The following is a 22,129-nucleotide window of genomic DNA, read 5'->3' as shown; positions in this document are numbered from 1 at the left end:
TCACAAGTCTCTGAGCTCAAAATAGCAGCGTCCTCTCTCCCTGTGGCTGCTATCACACTTCAGGAGTATTATATTAATCTTTAGCTGTGATAAACTTTAAATAGCATGCATGTATCGTATGGAAAGTGTGTGTGTGTGTGTGTGTGTGTGCGTGTGTGTGTATGTGTGTGTGTGTGTGTATGTGTGTGTGTGTGTGTGTGTGTGTGTGTGTGTGTGTGTGTGTGTGTGTGTTTTGGTTTGGATATTAAAGCAGCTGTTTTAACAGAGAGAGCCAACGTAATGAATCACATCACACTGACATGCTGGATAAGTGCCATTAAAGCAGAAACAAAAGCTGTTAAAACAAAAACAAAAAAGGGGAGAAGAAAAAGAGGAGGAGGAGGAGGAGGAGGGGAGGGGAGGGGGGAGGGGGTTACAAATGAAATATGAAAACAAAACATGGTTGTAAAGTCTGAGGACAAGGTGGTCTGGTTTTTTACAGGAGTGTGACTGGATTTTATTGCAGTTTAAGTCAGTCATGCAAACTGCAGCGAACATGAGTCACACGCCTTAAAATGACTTATAAAGAACCATCAATAAGTTTAAGTAAAGTCCTGTGACTATAGTTTCATCAAGTTGCACCTTTTAAACTTAAAAGTCTTATCTCATAAAGACTTTGAAATGTGTAAATTGGTTGCTGGGAAACGTTTGAAGTGCTGTTCAATAAGATAGTTTTAACAGGAAGTGACGATAGCATCACAAGCTGAAACATAACTTCTAAAAATAACATTTCATAGCAGCAAAAAGATAAAGTAAACCTAACTTCTAGTCCTTTGTGTCTGTAGGTCTGACTTTTATTTATATCTGTATATCTGGAAAAATACATGCCAACCTAGCAATAGTCATTTGGTAATTTAGTTTTAATTATAGTCGTATAAAATGCTGTAATTTGAGGTATAGTGTGTGTTTTTTGCTGTGTCAGATGTGTGGACCGTATTGTATTACTCTACAACCTAAACCTAGTCAAATATTAGCAAACGGTTAGTTGTCAAGTTGGTTCACTCAGCTATTCAAACCTTACTACTATTGGGTTTAAATATTTAGTTTCCTAACATCTGTGTAAGAACTCGTTTGTGTGGTGCAACCGGTTTTAGTTTAGTGCTCACTAAATAAACTCTTACCTAGCCTCAGTTTGAACTTAAAACAGCTCCTGGACTTGACTTAAAGGTGACACATCATGCACATCTCCAGGTTTATATTTTTAATCTGGGGCTCTACTGGAATATCTTTGTCTGATTCACACATCAAACAAATTCTTATTTATCTTATATTGGCCTTTATGCAGCCCCTCAGTTCAGCCTCTGTCTGAAACAGGCTGTTTTTAGCTCTTGTCTCTTTAAGGCCCGCCTCCTCATGAGTATACTCTGTTCTGATTGGCCACTTCTTGATGTCCCTGCATGCAATAAACTATAGTAGAGGGGTTTCACCACTTTTTTCTCGTTCTTTACTGAAAATGGAAACTTCTCAAATATATCTGAACAATACGGAAATGGACAACAAGTGGAATAACCTTAGCAACACCCATAGCAACCAAGGCTATGTAACGGACATGTGTGATAAGCTGATGTCGGTTCATCTGTGAGGTAGAAACAAACCATCACAAATGAAGCGCTCAGAGCTAAAGCATAAAAATGTGTAATTTGACCATGTTTAACACCGACATCCAGCATGATAATAGTATCTAATTAACAGAAAATCACAAAAAGCATAATATGTCCCCTCTAGAGGACTCCCTGACCCCAAAGAGAAGACACTGAGCTGGCACCAACGGCACGTTCAGAGACAGTGCAGACATTCAGGCCCAGACTATCAACTGTATACCTAATTAAAGGTCACCTGCAGAGGCTTCGAGTGGCTTCACGACACACACACACATCGCACATCGGTTAGTTTTGTTTGGGAATATCTGCCATCGAGGAGTTTCATTGACCAACCGAGCTGAGTGATGTTTACAGCTTAGTGTAATTTACAGTTTGTAATATCTTATCGTCCGTGCTTCTCAGCTTATCCTCGCTTGTAGTGGCAACACTGACGCATCACCTGCCCTGGTTTTCTTCCTTTTAATCTAAAGTTTGCACTGACATTGATCTCAGTGGATACATAGTTACTGAGTCTGTGTGGCCTATTAAGGTTTTAATTAATACAGGGATCAAAGACCATGCAAAAATGACAAGAAATGCAATAAGAAACTATATTAATGCCCCTTTAGCAGTGGTGGAAGAAGTATTCAGATCCTTCACTCAAATAAAAGTAGCAATAATGTAAAAATACTCAATTACAAGCAAAATCCTGCATGTAAAATCCTAGTCAAGTAAAAGTACTGCAGTATTATGAGTGATGTAGTATGCAGTATTACAGTAAAAGTACTGCAGTATTATGAGTGGTGTAGTATGCAGTATTACAGTAAAAGTACTGCAGTATTATGAGTGATGTAGTATGCAGTATTACAGTAAAAGTAGTGATATATTATTATATATGACATCATTAGATTATTAATAGTGAAGCATCAGTGTTAGAGCAACATGTTACTGTTGTAGCTGCTGGAGGTGGAGCTAGTTTATACTACTTTATACAGTTAGCTAGTTTATACTACTTTATATACAGTTAGCTAGTTTATACTACTTTATATACAGTTAGCTAGTTTATACTACTTTATATACAGTTAGCCAGTTTATACTACTTTATATACTGTTAGCTAGTTTATACTACTTTATATACAGTTAGCTAGTTTACACTACTTTATATACAGTTAGCTAGTTTATACTACTTTATATACTGTTAGCTAGTTTACACTACTTTATATACTGTTAGCTAGTTTATACTACTTTATATACAGTTAGCTAGTTTACACTACTTTATATACAGTTAGCTAGTTTACATTACTTTATATACAGTTAGCTAGTTTACACTACTTTATATACAGTTAGCTAGTTTACATTACTTTATATACAGTTAGCTAGTTTATACTACTTTATATACAGTTAGCTAGTTTAGTCCAGTGGTTCCCAACCTAGGGGTAGGGGCCCTCCAAAGGGTCAGCAGATAAATGTGAGGGCTGGTGAGATGATTAATGGGAGAGGAAAGAAGAAAAACAAAGAGAAATAGTGAAATATTGGATCATTTGAACATTTATTGAAATGAAACCATGTGAGAAGTTTAGAGGGAAAAATCACTCTTTGGTGGAGCTGTTAACAACTCATAGACATCTGAAATGTGACCTCGACTACACACTGCTTTTTGGTTTCAACTTTAGCAATGTGTTGTATTTTAAAAGCTTGTAATATTATCCATTGTGTCAAATCTTCATCTGAAAAGTAACTAGATGATGAGGAAGTGCAATATTTCCCTCTCAATGAAGTGAAGTGAAAGTATGACGTTGCATCAAATGGATGAAATGGAAATACTCAGGAACAAGTACTTCAACAGTGTACAGTTACTTTCCATCTCTCCACTTTGTCCACAGTGAAGCAGCCAGTATGAGCACGTGTTCAGTGATCCAGTCTGTAAAAGGTGCCCAGAGATCAGAAGGAACGTGGCTTTCACAGTCCAGCAGACGGGATGAGGTGGTTGCTCTGTGTTTTGTCTCAATGGCCTCGATGAAATGAGGGCTAAAATTAACCAAGGAGCACTCATGCCTTCCCGTGACCCTTTGGTGTGAGAGCCAAGTAAGACAGGAATGTGCGCTGAAGAGGGTAGAGCACAAACAGCCCTAAAGACAAAGAGCGCCAGAGGTAACGCTGGACGATACGTGTGAGTTACAGCTGAAGCATCTCACGGCTTATTCCAAAGTAAAACGTCATTTAAAATATGCATACAACATAGTTCACAGTTTATCACAATAAGCTCAAGTGCGAAGCATTAAGCATTAAATGATTAGAATAAAACCCAAAAGGCTATCTAAGATGATTAAATTTAGGTTTAAACATCTGTAAATCATGTTAAAATGTAATTAAAACCATGAGTAAATTAATAATAAAGCCTAAAGTTGAAAACTTATTAAAAGCTAAGTGAAATAGGTGTTTTTAACTTTTCTAACTTTTCCAAGGAGATTGTGTGTTTAGTCAGCAGGATATCTAAAAAAACCTCTTTAAAATGTACTTATTACAGAAATAAAAGTGAAATTTGGTGAATCCACATGCAGATACTGATCCAGGAATGTCCCTAAACATAATAAGATGGGACATTTTGTAATAATCTCTCATAAAAGACTTCTTGAATGAGAGGAAAAAGGAAACAGCACGTCTGGAACAACACACAACTATCTATCAGACCGGCTGCAAAAAAATTATTATTAGTTTCATTATTTTTCTTAATTTCAATTTATCGATTAATCTGCCAATTATTTGCTTTATTGGTCATCAGTAAATGTTGATAAATGCAAATGCTCACAGCTGAGAAGCTTTTACTTGGTAATGTTTGGCATTGTGATTGAAAAAATAATCAATGGTCAATTTTCAGTAAAGCTGCAAATTGTTTTGGATGCAATCAGTCGTGTGCAGAAGGGGGGGGGGGGCGATTACCCCCCCTCGTGGCCCATTTGTTAAAAAAAAACACGTGCTAAAGTGCCCTCTTGGGAGCCAAAAAGCGCGCTAAGGTTCCTTCCTGGTTGGCAAAACACATTAAACTGCTCTCTTGGGTGGCAAAAACAGTGCGAGAACGTGCTGTATGTGCCCTTTTTTTTCTTTTCACCCCTGCCCTTCAAAAAGTCTGTGCACGCCACTGGATGCAATTAATCAATTAACTGACTAATCAACCAGTTTTTTAAAGGACAGGTTCACAGTTTTTTCAACAGTCAGGTCCCCAAATAAACATATATATGTGAAAATGGGTTAAGGGTTGCTGTAATAATTCCTCCTGTAAATACTAGCTGTTAAAAGATGATTGACATAAGTGATGGAGGCCAAAACCCACAGTGTGTCCACATTTAAAAGTTGATGTGAAGCTTCAGCAGACATATGAGTTAGTCATATCAAGTGGATATCTGACACATTTACAGTCTTTTTAGCATCAAATTCCCTCTTTGTGTTATAGTATAGTAACAAAAAGAGGCACTAAAAAAACTGTAACGTTGAAACATATCTACTTGAGCCAGGTCGTCAAATGGGCTAGCAGGATGATCGGTGAGACACAGCCTATCTCAGAAGCCCTGTATATAAGACAGCTGCAGCGGCTCACTGGTTCCATCTTAGGGGACAGGTCTCACCCCCTCTATAGTGACTTCCTGCTCCTCCCATCTGGCCGCAGGTACACCGTACCTAGGACCAAAACTAAAAGGCACAGGTCTAGCTTTGTCCCTGCAGACATCATACATCTTAATAAGAACTAGTGATCCCTTGATGATGGTTGGGGAGTGGTGGAGTTGATGATGATGGTGATGTTGACGATGATTGTGTTGATGATGGCGATGACGATATGATGATGAGTGCACTTATGCACTTTATGCCATGCACTTTTTGGGTAGCCACCTTACATATTAAATGCACTTTGTGAGGCAGCATGGAATGATGAAGGGGATGATGACGAATTGTGTGGCTATTTTACTGTTTTTCATTTTATTGTATTGTTTTGTATGAATGTCTCTCACTGCGAGCCAAATTTACCTGCGGGTACAAATAAAGAAATCTAATCTAATCTAATCTAATCTTGATTTGACTCATTTGGACGGCTGAAGCTTCATATCAACTTCAGATACATTCACATACAAATTAAGTTTTTTGGCACAGACGGAGGACTGTGGATTTTTCCCAGGAGGAATGATTACAGCAAGAAAAACCTGTCAGTGTTAATTTGGTCTCCTGACTGTTGTTTTACGACACTTAAAAAACTGTGAATCCGTCTTTTAATATAACAAATTGGGCAAAAGTTTATTCACCCATGAAAAGCTTCATCAGAATGAAGGAATATCTTGTTTTGGAGTCATTAATATTACAGCTAATTAAGAGTGTTTTCAGTCACGCTTGCCTTTCATGGACGTTCATGCTGATGCTTTCAAGTCAAACGGTGTATTTTCTAATGAGACTGGATGCTGGCGCTTATTCATGTTTTCTGCAGCTTTACATGACAGCTGTTGTCACCTGGCACCCGCTTCTAAGAGATAATGAGCTTAAAAATGCCCATCTCCGCTCCGTCACCCTTTCGCCCCTTACCGGCCTCTGTGAGAACAAGGACTGGATGGGAAAGTGTTTCAGGGCCAGACGTCAGTGCCTGAACCCTGAACAGGCCTGAGAGGTTTATCTAGCCGTGAATTCCTTCAGCTCAGGGTCGACTTCAGTGCAGAACCTGAGACCCTCCATTCCTCCGATAAGAGCCGGACAAAACAGATACATACTGTACTTTACACACACTTGCTCGATGAGTTGCACTTCAATATACACATCACAGACGTTATACTAAAGAAATATAGAAGAGGACAATGAAAGAAGATGCTTAGAGGAAATTTAGCTGCAAATTTGACCTTTAACCTTTAACACTAGCTGCACTAAAATACATAATTTTAAGAATATTTCCATTTTTTACACATTCTGAGCTATTATAGGAACATGTCAGGCCTCAAGAATGTAGTTTAGGTTGTTTTTAATTGCTTTCAAATGTAAAAACGGGTCAAATTTGATTGAAAATGAGGTTTAACTATCCAACAATGTATAAAATAGTTACCTCCAACTCAACCAAGTCAAATACAACTTCCACATGAATGCATCACTCCAATAATAATCTAATCCAATAATATCGTTGTATAACAGGGGCCATATTCTGTATTATGGGCGTCTTTTACTTTTGACATGTTGAGTAAATCTAGTTAATAATACTTGTTTGAATTTAAAGGTGCAGTGTGTAGGATTTAGTGGCATCTAGAGGCTACAAAAGGCCTCTCTCTCTAGAGCCAGCGGTGTGTCCGTTCTGGGCGGTGCAACATGGTGAGCTCTGAGGAAGAAGACCCTTTGTGGATATAAAGGGCTCATTATAAAGTAACAAAAAAAAATCAAAAATTCTTATTTTTATGGGATTATACACTTATTAAAACATACTTAACCCTCCTGTTGTCCTCAGGTCAAGGAAGGACAGGAGGAAGGAAGGAAAGGAGTAAGGAGGAAAAGAGGAAGGAAGTAAGGAGAGAAGGAAGGAGGGAAGAAAGGAAGGAAGGAAAGGAGTAAGGAGGGAGGAAAGAAGGAAGGAAGGAAGGAAGGAAGGAAGGGAGTAAGGACGAAAAGAGGAAGGAATTTAGGAGAGAAAAAAGGAAGGAAGGAACAAAGGAAGGAAGGAAGGGAGGAAAGGAGTAAGGAGGAAAAGAGGGAGGAAGTAAGGAGAGAAGGAAGGAAGGAAGGAAAGGAGGAAGGGAGAAAGGAAGGAAGGAAGGAAGGAAAGGAGTAAGGAGTAAGGAGGAAAAGAGGAAGAAATTTAGGAGAGAAGGAATGGAGGAAGGAAAGGAAGGTAGGAAGGTAGGAAGGAAAGGAGTAAGGACGAAAAGAGGAAGGAAGGAAGGAAAGAAAGAAAGGAGGAAGGAGGGAAGAAAGGAGGAAGGAAAGAAGGAAGGAAGGAAAGAGGAAGGAAGGATGGAAGGAGGAGGGAGCAAAGAAAGAGGGGAGGAGGGGAAGAAGGAAGGAAAGAAGGAAAGGAGTAAGGACGAAAAGAGGAAGGAATTTAGGAGAGAAAGAAGGAAGGAAGGAAGGAAGGTAGGAAGGTAGGAAGGAAAGGAGTAAGGACGAAAAGAGGAAGGAAGGAAGGAAGGAGGAGGGAGCAAAGAAAGAGGGGAGGAGGGGAAGAAGGAAGGAAAAAATAAAGAGAAAGGGAAGAAGGAAGGAAGGAAGGAAGGAAGGAAGGAAGGGAGGAAAGAAGGAACAGTCAAAAGAGACGGTGTCAATTTGACCCGGGAGGACGACACAAGGGTTAAGAATATTATACTCCATTTCTGACTCGGTCTGTTCATCTAGATGACACTAAATTCTGCATAGTCCACCTTTAAGAGCCTTTTTAATGCAATATGTTTTCTTGTGGAGGGATTATTCTTATATTGCAGTGCTGTTACTTCTACTTGAAGTCCCACTACATTCAACTTTTCACCTTGCTGGATGTTTGAGCTTCACTGTGCAGAATGATGGATGAGCAGAGCCTGACACAAAGGGCTCCTGCCTCCATTAGAGATCTACTGCAGCCCTCCAGCAGCTCTGTAATGTCCTCACATCAAGATTTGCTGGTTGTTTCAAGACAAAGGCTTAAAACTAAAGGAGACTGCTTTTGAAATTGTGGGTCCTGAACTTTGGGACTCTCTCACATTTTGACTGAAGATCTGTTAAAAAGCAGCTAAAGACCCATTTGTTTCTATTTAAAGGTTGAATATGTAGAATATTTATTAAAAGCTATATTTTTTTTTAAATTAATACAGCCACGGGGCGTTTTGAGGGGTACAGAATGAAAGTATTGCTTTTCCATTAAAAAAAAAATTTAGTCTGAATTAATATCTTTAAAATTTTTTGACGGGTTCGACAATGACGTTCTGACACGTTCTGTGTACATTGTACCAGCCAATTAGCGACCGGAAGTGCGGGTTGCCAGGGTTGTCTGTTTTTCCGGTGCAGCTACTGTAGGCTGGCACTGGGTGAAATGGAGTTGTAAACAAACACGGCCGTGTTGGACTCACTAAAACCAGCGTTTTTTGCTCTCAAGTACAACTTTTCATCACAAAACTTCGAAGGTAAGACAGAATATCTGTTAGTCGCTTTAAATAAGTGGTTGTTTACCTTTGTATGCTGCTGGTTCACTGAGTTTTTAGCGCAATAATGGTACTGTTGAACTCGCCAGGGTCTTAGCTTTCATATGAGATGCTATTTGTTTGTGTACCATGAAGTATCAAAACGGTAGCAATGGAAATGTGGAGAGTGGGTTGACTTTCTGACGCTATTCGGATTTTGATATTTGATCATTAACCTCTTAACGCACGCTGTTCCGTTCACGGGACAGGACGGATGTTAGGAGGTAGCCACACGTTCTTCTGAATGTTTTAAACACAAACCCTTAAACATATATACTCATGCCGTACATTGTTGGAAAGCTTAGATTGTTCTGATTCATTCAAGACCACTCACGACTTATATGGTTGCTCACAGCCGTAATAGTATTAGCGATTAGCTTGGCTAGCCCCTGAGCTAAGTGAGAAAAGCTATAATGCCTACATACCTTCAAAGTCTTCCCTTTATCCACAACGATCATCTTATGACTCAGCACTTTCTGTACAGCTCGCCAAATATCCATTCTTGTGAAATAGGAAATCCGTTTTCATAAAACCGGAATATTTTCCTCAATATGTCCATGTATTTAGTCCAACACGTAATGTAATAACACAAATAACAAACCATATACGGTCCGTTTACGTCATTTCCTGACCTGCGCGTCCATCTCAGACTACACGTGACTAGATGTTTACGACCGTGAGCCTCTTCTGCTTCTGACGACACCACACACAAGCCAATCGGTGTTTAGGATTAGGCAGTAAGTAGCAGTTTCTTATATACAGTCTATGGCAGAGACATTGCTGCTACTCCCACTGGCGTTACAATGTAATGTACCGCGGTGGTTTCAAGTCAGTTACAGCGAGGGTATGTTCGCTTCCTGTTTTCAAAATAAAAGCACCAACTCTATCGTTATGGTTTTCTTAATAATAAAAGGCAACGGGTGTTTTATTTTGTGAAAATGACCGGAAGTGCGTTACTCGCTACGGCTAACTTGAGTGGCTCCGAATTCGCAGGAACAAAACTTTAAGCAGATGTTATTTGGACAAATTAGCGTCACATTGTGGATCTAAAGTGCTACTTTCTCGCCTAAAAAGGTTAGACATGTGGATAAAGTGGTATATTTACAGAGTTAGAGCTAAAATAAAATCCGGCACCGGACCTGGCAACCCGACTGCTGGAATTACTTTTTGGTTGTTGCGACTACGATCTCGAGACATTAGATGGCGTTGTTCTGCTCATTCTACATATTCTACCTTTAATTTAGTTTTTTATTGTTTCTGTTTTAACTTTTATTCTTTATTTCTTCTGTGAAGCACTTTGTGACTTCTCTGCTCTGACTTACTCTTGAATGTGAAGCACCAATAAAAAGTTTTACTCTGTTTTGACTGTTCCTTCTTTCCTCCCTTCCTCCCTTCTTTCCTTCCTTCCTTCCTTTCCTTTCCTTCCTCCTTTCCTCTTTTCCTGTCTCCCTCATTCCTTCTTTCTTCTGTCCTTCCTTCTTTCCTTTCCTCCCTTTCTTCCTCCCTCATTTCCTTCCTTCTTTCTTCCTTCCTTCCTTCCTTCCTTCTTTCCTTCCATTTGTCCTTCCTCCCTCCCTCCTTCACTCTTTCTTTCCTTCCTTGCTCCCTTCCTTCCTTCCTTCCTTCCTTCCTTCCTTCCTTCCTTCCTTCCTTCCTTCCTTCCTTCCTTCCTTTCATTTCCTTTCCTTCCTCCCTTCCCTCTTTCCTCTGTCCTTCCTTCTTTGCTCCCTTCCTCTTTTCCTGTCTCTAGGTGTGACTCTCTCACATTTTGACCTAAGATCTGTGGACACAGTGGATACCTAAGCTAAAGACCCATTTGTTTCTATTTAATTTAGATTTTATTATTTCTGTATGAACATTTATTCTTTATTTCTTCTGTGAAGCACTTTGTGACTTCTCTGCTCTGACTTACTCTTGAATGTGAAGCACCAATAAAAAGTTTTACTGTGAGCGAAGAGTCTTCAAACATTTTAGTTTATATTATATTAAGAGCCACTTTGGAAGCCCATTTCATCTTAGACAATAAAATGTCCCGAACAGTAACAATAACGGACCCTGACTATGAGCGACAACACCTGCTGGAGTGTTTTTAGTGGATTCAAACTTCCCTTATAGAGAAAAAATTGAATAATTGTTGTATTGATCAGAGTCAAGATGATTCAGAGACTGAAACAGTGTGTTTATGAAGTAAGGATTGGGTTGACTTTTAGCTTGCTGTAATTATAACTCCCATGCTGGACATTAAGAGAGCTCTTGTTCTCCCAATGTAAGAGATGAAGGACAAAATCTGTTCAAAAGTTAATGAGGCTTAAATGAGTAAAATCAAATAAACTGGGTTTGTCTTCCAAAGTCTGTTTTTTTTTTGGACAGTGCTTCCTTCTTGCTGAGCTGCAGTGGAGAGATACTGACATAAAAAGGAAATTTTGGAATAAAATGACTGTAAAAAGGTGCTAAATTTGACTAATTAAGCCAACTGAAGCCTCATAATAAGGCAAAGCAAGGTTGAGCAAGGATGATAAATTAAGTCCTCCATCACTTACATTTAAATCATGGCCAAAAATGAAAAAGAAGTATTATAATAGGAAGCAAATACTCATTTTCAACTTCATAAGGGCACCTGACTGTTAATTTTAGGACAGATGCGATCAACTGAGCCTTGTTTTAATTACTTAAACTTGTAAAATGTACAAGGACAGAATTAAAGTCAATTCCCTGATTCAAAATGATGCGAAACAGACTTTTATTTTTTGTGACAATCCTGTGCAGGTGTTTATTCGCCTCTCAGAAGACCCTATTTTTGGAAACAATTACCCCACCACCTGGATATACAGTAGCAGCACTCATAATGAGCCCTGATAAAACAGGAAATGAACCCATCTGCTCAGCGGTGCAGCCTGGCTGACGGGCAGAAACAATCACTCATGATGATCTGTCTGCTGCTGTCAGCCTAAAGTCAATTGTCAGCATATTTAATACTCAGTGTGGAGACTGAGAGGTGATTGACTTGTATGTGTGGTGTCAGTATTATAATGAAAAATGAAAGGAAAAGCCCATTTTAGAAAAGACTAAATGAGAAGCAACAGTTCTAACAAACAGAAATGTTTATTGCCGTTAAGTTAACATGACATTAGCACGTAGCATTGGTCAAAGCTAATGTTATATATTCACATCTGGTTTCTTCCAAAATAGAAAATAAAAAATAAAAGCAGGATTCAGGCTGTGCTACGAGACTCAAGATTTAACATTTCTATGTAAGATCGACATTTAGAAATAAAAAAATAACACAAAAACAATAAGAAGGGGAGAAGAAGGGGGTTGAAGATGCAGAGGGGAGAAGGTGGGAGGCACATGCATGGAAACACAAATCACAGTGTGTCCCCCGGCATGAGTGCACAGTAGCACCGCAGTCATTAGAAGTAGAGCCTGTCAGCATGGTTTTCAGTCAGCGGGGCTTCGTAGATTACAGTGTTTGACCTTTGACCTCCATCCATTCACCCATCCTTCCTTCCTTCCTTCCTTCCTTCCTTCCTTCTAGCTTCCTCAAAGGCAATTTCTCTCCTTCAAAATTAAAAAATAAAGGGTTTCTGGTGCAGGTATGAGATGTAGGGGTTACCTCCTCGGCTCTGCTATCAGTCAAATGCTACATAAATTGTGCCTGTGTGTGTGTGTGTGTGTGTGTGTGTGTGTGTGTGTGTGTTTAGTTGTTGGAGTGGAGCTTGTTGGCTTAACTAGAGTCTGTAGGTCAAAGGTTGCGTCAGCTTCCAAAACACCTCCTTTTTTTCCCCTCCGCACCTCCAACCTGGCTCTGTTCCTATCACCTCTGTGAGATAAGTGGGCATGCTCTGACACATCCTGGTGTCAAACAAAAAAAAATAAAAGTCTTATCAAACATGTTGTGGTCAAGAGACGGAGGATACCAACAGCTAGAGAAAGTGATGGAGAAGAGTTTAAAGGTCCTATGGCTTAACTCTACACTCAATGTTATTTTATGTATTTTTTTTGTGCTGTTTTTTTTGGTTGTTTAGATTTCACCTCAGAACTATGTAGGTAAAAGAAACACTACAGACTCTCCTGTTAGTTTTGTTGCACCTATAGATGGAACAATTGATAGTTTTATATACAGCATATAGTTTATTATAGATGCTATGCAGGTGGTTTCCTTGCTGAAGTCGCCTATGGTCACTCTATCATTTAGCAGCAAATGCAAAAGAATAAAAAATGCCAAAAATTGGATATGCAGCTGCAGCAATTTCATCTTCTTTTATTGCCTTTTTAAGTATTGCATGGTCTAGTGTCCTCAAGATTTTAATTTGGCTAATAGATCTAGCTCGATAGTGCTTTCAGGCTTTGTTTAGTGCTCTCTAACTCTATCCAACATGTCATTTCTTTCTATACTTCCTCCTATAGCGTTGAAGCTCTACAGATTTTGGCCACTAAGTAATGAGTGAGAGTGAAAAAGTAGCATTAACGCCTAAAAGATTAATTCATAATCTCAACAAAACTCTCAGCAAAGCTCCACCCAAGTCAAATCTAAAAAGAGGTCCAATCATCCTGAAGTGAAACAGAACTACCTATAAAAAATATAAAATAAGAAACACCAGTGGACCTTTAATTACAGGAAACAACCCTCAAAATAGAGGTTGGCTTCTACCACAAACCATTGAAATGTAAAATAGCACCAGACAAGAGTTAAAAACCAGCTGATAGTAGTCGCTGGTCGTTCTGCCAAAAATCTGCTCTAACATACACATATCTCTCTATTCTCTGCCCAAGCTCAGCTCTGACGTTATACAGTCGACTTCCTCCTGTACTTCACTCGCCACATTTCACATCCACGGATCCACACGTCAACCTACACCTCCTCGCTACGTAGTCCTATACCTCCTCTATGGCACCTACTTACTGTAGAAACAACGCTAAGAAAAATAATAATCTGGTCTGGGTCAGTCTGTGCTAGATTAAAACAGGTTACCAGTCATTTCCCAGTAAGATTGAACTGGAACAAGCTACAAACCTTTGGGCTACATTTCCAACTTGAGCTAAAATAATAATAAAAAAAAAAAGAAAAAGTGGAGCTGTACAATAAAAAGCTAAACATGGACGTTTTGGCAGAATTTCTAATGAGAGCACATAGGAAGTGGTTATATTATGGTTTTAGGGCAGTAAAGACATTAGCCTGCAGGTGATGCTGATGAAGGGAGAGAAAGTGGATGCAGATTTTTTTGGGGAAGGGGTGGAGAGGGGTCAATGAGGACCAGATCTGTAGAGCTGGTCGTTAAAACCCTCAAGGAAGATCTTTGTGTTCAGTGGTTGATTCCTTAATGATCTGAAAAGAAGAAAAAGAGACCAGGGTTAAAAATAGGAAGAAAAAAAAGGGGGCAAATCCCTGGTGAGGTTTTTTTTTTTTTTATATGTGTGGCAAATGGCATCAGGTGTGCCGAGGAAATGTTATTGTGTGTGAAAACCTGCACAGGGGCTTAATATCGCCCTCCAGAGGAAATGAGAGGGAGGTACAGGGTGCAGATTGACCTGTTTCAGTATGAGAGATTTATGTTGTGCTGTTTTGTTTTGTTGGGTTTTTTTTTTTGCGATCAAATTTTTATTTTCATTTCCATTAAGTCCAACAGAAATATTTCAGGGGATACAATGTTATTAGAATAGATACTCAAAGAAAGACAATTGGCCCAAGACATAAGAATGTGTCATGGGAAATAATAAAATAATAATAATAATAATAAAAATAATAAAAATAATAATTATAAAATAAAATAAAAATAATAATTATATATAATAATAATAATAATAATAATAATAGTAATAATAATAATCAAATAAAATAAAAATAATAATTATACAATAAAACAATTAAAATAATTAAAATAATAATAATAATAATAATAATAATAATAATAATAAAATAAAATAAAAATAATAATTATAAAATAAAATAATAACAATAATAATAATAATAAAAAATAAATAAATAAAATAATAATAATAATAATAAAATATAAGAGTAAAAATCTGTTTTGTTTTGTTGTTGTTGTTGTTTTTTAAAAAGCACATACCTCCCCGTCTCTGGTCTCCACAGTTCGTACCAGGATGCTCCTCTTCACGTGGGGCTCTGGCATTTTAGTTTCCAGATTAGTTTCTAAAAGAGGATGAACGGAGGAAAGAAAGAACTGCAATTATTAACAATCAATGAAGAGGATGTTAAAGAAAGGTAATCTGCCTCCTATCATCTCTACCTCTTCATTCATATCTGACAAGGAGGAGGAATAATTTTCATGTTCCTGTGTGAAACAGGATTTAACCCAAACATGCTCAACATTAACTGAATTTAAAAGAAGAAAAGAAAGCCTTAATTTAACCCAAACTCATAACTCTAACTAAAGTGTGTTCAGTATCACAGTAGCTCTAATCAAAGCTGCTGTTATCTCATCGTCATTACATATTTGTCTACCTGTGTATATATGTGTATATGTGTTTTTAGTATATTAAGATTTTAAACTACTGTGTTTCTTGAAGGTGGAATGGACATTATTTATAAACCACATGGGGGGAAGGGAGAAAGGAAAAGAGGAAGGGAGAAAGGAAGGAAAGAGGAAAGGAGGAAGGGAGGAAGGTAGGGGGAGAAAAGAAAGAGAGAAGGAGGGAGGAAGGACAGAAGCAAGGAAGAAAGGAAGGAAGGAAGGAAGGGAGGGAGGAAAGAAGGAACAGTCAAAACAGACAGGGTCAATTTGACCCGGGAGGACGACAGGAAGTTTAATAGACCATCAAATTAATTGGTGGTTAATTTAATATCTAGCAACCAATTGATTAATTGACTAATTATACAGCTCAATTTGATACTGACCTCTAAACTGCAGGTTGGAAAAGCTTTGAACTGGAATAGTGATCCTGTAGTAACAGAGAAGTGACAAACATTAATATCTACCAACATTATTTCTTTACATGAACCTCAAACAGCTTCGTCGAGCCTCTCACCTGCTCTCCTCCCCCTCCAGCAGCTTCCTGTAGGTGGCAATCTCGATATCCAGGGCCAGTTTGACGTTGAGGAGGTCCTGGTACTCCTGCAGGTGTCTGGCCATCTCCTCCTTCAGCCCGTGGGTCTCATCCTCCAGGCGGCTCACCGTATCCTGGTAACCGGTCGTCTCCATGGAGAAGCGGTCCTCCATCTCCCGGAGCTGACGTTCCAGAGACTCGTTCTGAAGGAGCGCAGACGAGACCGAGTAATGAGCACCTGAGTCTGATGTGGAGGACTGCAGGACACTCAGGTTTCTGTTAATGATGCTGGTTTGTTGGAGGTTTCCAGTAACAACCGAAAGAAAATCTGGGATGCAGCTTTTAGCAATTATGTCCCAAAACTACGGAACAAACTATCTTTAGATATTAAGGAAGCAGCTCTAAATATTTTCAAGAGAAAGCTGAAAACGTACCTCTTCATTTTAGCCTTTAGCTAACTTTCCTATCAATCATCTCCACACAGAAGCACTATGTCTTCTACTACTTCTGCTACTTCTTTTAAATTGTTTTATTTAACTGGATTTTATATATTGTATTTATTCTATTTTCAGCAGCGGAGTACTACCATGTATACTAGAGGGGTAAATAAGGGCCTCACAACAAACTATGTGGCTTTGAAATGAAGCAATGATTGGTGATAAGGTTAAATAAAGTCTGCTATAAGGATGTTTGAGGGTCTTCACAACATCCATATTAAGTAAATAGTGTAGGACTTATAGTGTATCCAGTATTTTGAACAGTGCAGCAGGACAGTGACCCTAATATACAGACAAGACGCTTGTTTTGACTTTTGGACTAAGTGCTGTACAGTATGTTGTTGTCTGTACAGGTTATCTAATGTTAAAGCCAAATGTTAGGTGTTTGTATTTGCAGCTACTAAATGTTGTCACCAGAAAAATACTGCAGGTTTCTATTTAACCTTCGTATTGTCCTCCCGGGTCAAATTGACCCTGTCTGTTTTGACTGTTCCTTCTTTCCTTCCTTCCTTCCTTCCTTCCTTCCTTCCTTCCTTCCTTCCTTCCTTCCTTCCTTCCTTCCTTCCTTCTTCCTCCCTTTCTTCCTTCTTCCTCCTTTCCTCCCTCCCTCCCTCCCTCCTTTCGTTTCCTTCCTTCCTTCCTTCTTCCTCCCTTTCTTCCTTCTTCCTCCTTTCCTTCCTCCCTCCCTCCCTCCTTTCGTTTCCTCCTTCCTTCCTTCCTCCCTCCCTCCTTTCATTTCCTCCTTCCTTCCTTCTTTCTTCCCTTCCTTCCTTACACCCTCCCTCCCTCCTTCTTCCCTTCCTCCCTCCCTCCCTCCCTCCCTGCTTTCCTTCCTTCTACCTCCCTTCCTTCCTTCTTCCTTGACTTGAGGACAACACCAGGGTTAAAGTAACCATCAAGTAATATAAGCTAGTCATTTAACGTAGCCTCATTTCTGCTCAGCAATACAGTGACATGTTAGCTGCCATCATCTTCACAGAGACAAATGTATGATTGTCTCTCATACTGTATATAAAAGATTAATCACAGTTGTTTGTTTTCTAGGGCAAACAGATTAATGTTCTTGATTGGCTGAGTCAGTCACATGACCTCAACTCATCTGTTTCACTTCCTGATTAAAATTATGGTATGTTTCCATTTTCTGCAAAGGATGGCAGTCGGTCGGTATACTTTTCACCTGATGTGGATGTAAATGGTCTCAAATTAAAGCTTGATGTTATAATAATAATCATGATTAGTGCATGAAAGGGTTGATTGCATTGTGTTATAGATTGCAACTGTGTTCTCTGTGATTTGGTGGACTTACTGTCCCACGGAGAGCCTCCAGGTCTAAGGTCACCACTTGGATCTGACGGCGATATTCATGGGCTTCCTGCTTGGCCTGGCGAAGAGCTTCTGCGTTACGATTGGCTGCATCTGTCAGGTCGGCAAACTGTGCACAAACACAAACACCCCAACAGCCTGTAAGTATACGTGTGGTCATGATTTTCATCATTTGCTTTTATTTCTACACTTTGCATACTAAATACTTCATAAATGGGCAATATATTTTCTCCAATTACACTTTTTTACACATTTCCTCACAAGTTAAAACTAAGGTCATGTAAATCTGAGAAATACAGATTTACATGACCTTAGTTTTAGTTTTTAATTCTCAGCACGACAAACCTCAAAACAGAATATATTTGAGTCCTCTGACCTTGGAGCGATACCACTCCTCCGTCTCCTGCATGTTTGAAGAGGCCATAGTTTCATACTGGACCCTGATGTCTCTCAGAGCAGCAGTCAGGTCTGGTTTGGACACATCCTGGTCCACATGCACCTGCTGAGCCATGATATGCTCCTGGAACTCACGCAGCTCCTGAGAGAGGAGGGAAGGGGATAAAAAAAGAAGTGATGACAAGAGTAAAGCTATAGTTAAAGATGAGTCAAGTATGTTATTAATTTCATTCTTACCTCCTCGTGAATCTTCTTCAGGAAGAGTATCTCATCCTGCAGGGCATCAATCTTCCTCTCCAACTGGACACGATTTAGAGAAGCCTCGTCCACATCCTATACCAAGAAAGAGGAGCACAGACGAATGAGCACAGACAGTCAGACATACTGAATGTAGAAAGTGTTTAAATCATGAGTCCAGGAAACAGACTTACCTGTCTGTAGGTATTCAAACTGTTTTCTGTATCCTGTCGGAGGCCCATCTCTTCTTGCAACCTGAACGAGACACAGAAAGGAGTCAAAGTTTAAAATTGAGGCACCTCTAGTTGATCATGATGCATAATAAACTACTACTGTTAGTAAATGACTGCAACGTGCAAAACGTCTTGTTTTGATTAACCCTTATGTACAATTCAGGGTCAAATGTGACCCATTTTTACATTTAAGACTCCTAAAAACACTGTATACACATTTCTTTTAGCTGGATTCCTAAAGTGACCCACAGTATACAAAAATGGAGGAAAAAATGCATAATTGTTTTAATTTTTGTGCAGCTGATTTACATTTTTGTATATGCAAGTCTACAAAATTCAAAAAACACCACTCAAACTCATGTTTTATTCTACATATTCCATAAAATGTTCTCCTGAACCATAAAATAGTGATCTGTTTTCCATGAATGAATGGAATATGCTCTCTGACAACTTCATTAAGGATTACTTTTAACATTTATTAATGACTGATGAATGTGAATTGGTGTAGAGACTAAATATGTGAATGAGAATATGAACAGTAAGTAAGGGTTAATCACCATATTTAATATTTTTAAAGGACAAAAACACCCAATATTTCATTGAAACAGCCTACTGTAAAAAATAATGTCCAGTTTAGCTACTTACTGTATAATGCATGATAGCACTGACAGGTTCAATAAGAGTAAAAGAGAGAAAAGGCACACAGTTACGAGCTATTTCTGCATTTTTAAAAAGAGTCCAACTGTGGGGATTGAAACACATTCCAAGCATTTTGATCAGATTTTTACTGCTTGAGTTTCAGTGCTGCTCCCCGTGCTGCAGAGGACGACTGGGGCTCAGCTGAAAGGGCAGCTTACGCATCATTACACATTCACTCCAACCTAACAGTCAGAGGCCTTTCCCACGGGATCCAGCACACACACAACCACACACACACACACACACACACACACACACATACAAAAGATCCATCCTCAGTCTCACACCCCTTGCACGCCGACACACACCACCCTGTAATCCATCTGCCACACACACACACACACGAACACACAGACAGACATAGAAACATTAATGCTCAGACTTTGGGGGGTAACATCTGTACGGCTTCATGCAGTGTTTGCTGAATGGAAAGGTTTAAAAAAGGCATCACTAAAGTAACCTTTGACCCACTCGGCCACGGCCATCAGTATTCACTTTCTATTCTTTGAGGAAGGGAACCAGCAGCTGCGTGGTAATCAGAGGTTGGAGAGGAGTCAGAGGTAGACTTTCAATCCTCCAGTCTAAATTAAATTATAGATTCATACCACATGTGCATATTAAATTAAAACATTAAAAAGGCGTTGCAACAGAGGAGTGAATCAGTGAATCAGTGAATCAGTGGGTTTTTTGAGTAAGGGGAAGAAGAGAACATCTGCCTGGCTGTTTGCTCCCTTTGTGGAGGGCGACCATTGTGTGTGCCTCATTCCTCCGCACTCGCTCAATGGCGACGAGGGTTTCAGTCAGGATCAAGTTTGTAAAGAGGGATCCAGGAGTAAAGCTCGGGCAGCGCACAGTGGTCTGCATTCCAACGAATCAAAAGACAAAACCAAATCTGCATATAAATGCTTCTGTAATTAAAGAAAAAGAAGAAGAAAAAAAAGAAATCCTACTATGCAATGAGTTTGTCTTATTTACATTTCTGGTCCTAAGCAGCAAAACCAAACCAATCAAGTGTGCAGCAGCATCAAGGTTGAATCAAAGCCAAATTGGCCAAAAGCTGCTGAATTTGTGCAGCAACCGTTAATACTTTAATACGTTTACTTGCTTTGAACCATTAAGATGCAAAACTGTTGCAAACAAAAAAACTTTTGCACACTTTGAGCAGAAGATAAAAAATTGAAATTCAGTATATAAAACCCATTATATAGAAGAAGAAGAAGGGACAACTCAGGAAGTAGTTTGCTCTAATTCCTATATTCTATATCTATTATTAGTCATTGTCTGAGTTCATTTAAAGTTGTTAAGTTTTTTGTAACCCTAATTAAGTGTTTATACATTACATTTCTACTTTTATCACATACAAAATTATAGCTACTCAGCTGATTTTCAGTTCCAGAGAAACTTTAAATAAGTTTGATGAGTTCCAACTACACTACAAATACTCTTTCATCATTAAAAAGTACAATCAAGAGATCACTGAGCAATCTAGAGAGGAAAAAGAAAGAGTTAAGAAGAGACACAGAGGAGTGGTCTGACTACAAAGTGCATGATCCTCCACCCAGTTTCCTCCTACCTCTGCTTGAGCGTGCTCACATCCGCAGCCAGGCTGTCCTTCTCTATCTCCAGACGGGCCTTGCCAGAGGTGAGACTGTCCACTTGCCTTCTCAGGTCCCTCAGCTCCTCCTGGTAGATGTCTCCAAGGCGACTGGGCTCCTTCCCCTTCAGCTGGTTCAGCTCCACCACCAGCACCTTGTTTTGCTGCTCCAACAGCCGCACCTTCTCGATGTAGCTGGCAAAGCGGTCGTTCAGGCCCATCATCTCCACCTTCTCGTTGGTGCGCGTCTCCTTGAACTGGGACTTCATCAAGGAATCAGCTGAGAAGTCCAGTCGGTCCCCTGTGCTCCCTCCGAGCATGGCCATGCTGGTGGAGCCCAGGGAGATCCGGGAGACGGGGCTGGAGTGGGTTAGGGTGCGAGGGGTGCCATGCCAGGAGTAGCGGCCTGAGGAAAGGCTCCCAATTCTGACCCCTGTGCTGCTGGAGCTAGTGAACCCAAAACGTCTCCTGTAAGAGGACTGGACTCTCTGACTCTCCATGATGGGAAATGAAGCTCGCTCAGGGCACAAACTGGGCTTTTATAGAAGCAGGCAAATCCCCCTACCCACCACCACCACCACCACCACCACCACCACCCCCAAGTCCAGAGCAGAGAGGCAGAGAGGCCACAGGGTGGGGCAGAAAGAAGGGAGGGTGGCAGGCAGTGAAAGGGACAAAAAGGGAAAGCGAAGGGGTGGTTTATATGACACTCAAAAAGCTGTGTGCAAGGGATTGTCTGTGCTCGTCCACTCAACAACAAATGTCTCTTGGCTTTCTCCGTCCTCCCCCCCCCCCCCCCCGTCCGTCTCCTCCCTGGCCTCTGACTCACTCCTCTCTCTCCTCTCTCTCTCTCACTCTTACTTTCACCCCGTTTTGTATTTCTCTCTTTCTTTCTGTTCCAGCTGAATGAAAAGGAATTTGTGTGACAGAGTCTGGCCACCAATTCAACCTGACCACACATGCGCTCTGACAAAAACACAAAACAGAAAGAAAGTTTGATCAAAATAAAAATAATCAGAGAAAGCAACAGTAGATTGGTGGATGAAGCAGATGAATTAGACTTAAATACACCAGAGTACAATATTATATGTTTGAGCTGTCTCTTCTCTTTGGATGGAGTTACATAATATGAACAAGTGCAACACCTGCTTACTCTAATGGGAGTAATGCATCATGAAATTAGGTTAATGTTAAATTATGGTCATATTTACTTACTTTTATTCTTCTTCTTTTGGTAAAACATAGACACTATCTTCAAGGAATAATCTACTTTTTTCCCCTGCCAAGTGTTCCTGTGATATTATTTGGTTTATTATTTGGGAACTAACACTTTGCATTCACTATACTGGCCTCCTGCAGT

At 39.7% G+C, this 22,129-nt stretch overlaps 1 protein-coding gene across 1 annotated transcript; it reads right to left on the bottom strand.

Moving 5' to 3' along the window:
- Positions 1-14,069: 14,069 nt before the first annotated feature.
- On the bottom strand, positions 14,070-21,269 carry gfap (glial fibrillary acidic protein). The gene is made up of 9 exons (XM_053337744.1): positions 20,749-21,269; positions 18,438-18,498; positions 18,244-18,339; positions 17,987-18,148; positions 17,594-17,719; positions 15,773-15,993; positions 15,642-15,685; positions 14,854-14,936; positions 14,070-14,111 (listed from the first exon to the last, which is right to left on the bottom strand). Exons 1-9 carry the CDS (start codon positions 21,267-21,269, stop codon positions 14,070-14,072), a joined length of 1,356 nt encoding a protein of 451 aa, XP_053193719.1.
- Positions 21,270-22,129: the final 860 nt, after the last annotated feature.

The sequence above is a fragment of the Scomber japonicus genome, chromosome 18, assembly GCF_027409825.1.
Source record: "Scomber japonicus isolate fScoJap1 chromosome 18, fScoJap1.pri, whole genome shotgun sequence".
Lineage (NCBI taxonomy): Eukaryota > Metazoa > Chordata > Actinopteri > Scombriformes > Scombridae > Scomber > Scomber japonicus.
This window is presented reverse-complemented; position numbering and strand designations above follow the sequence as displayed.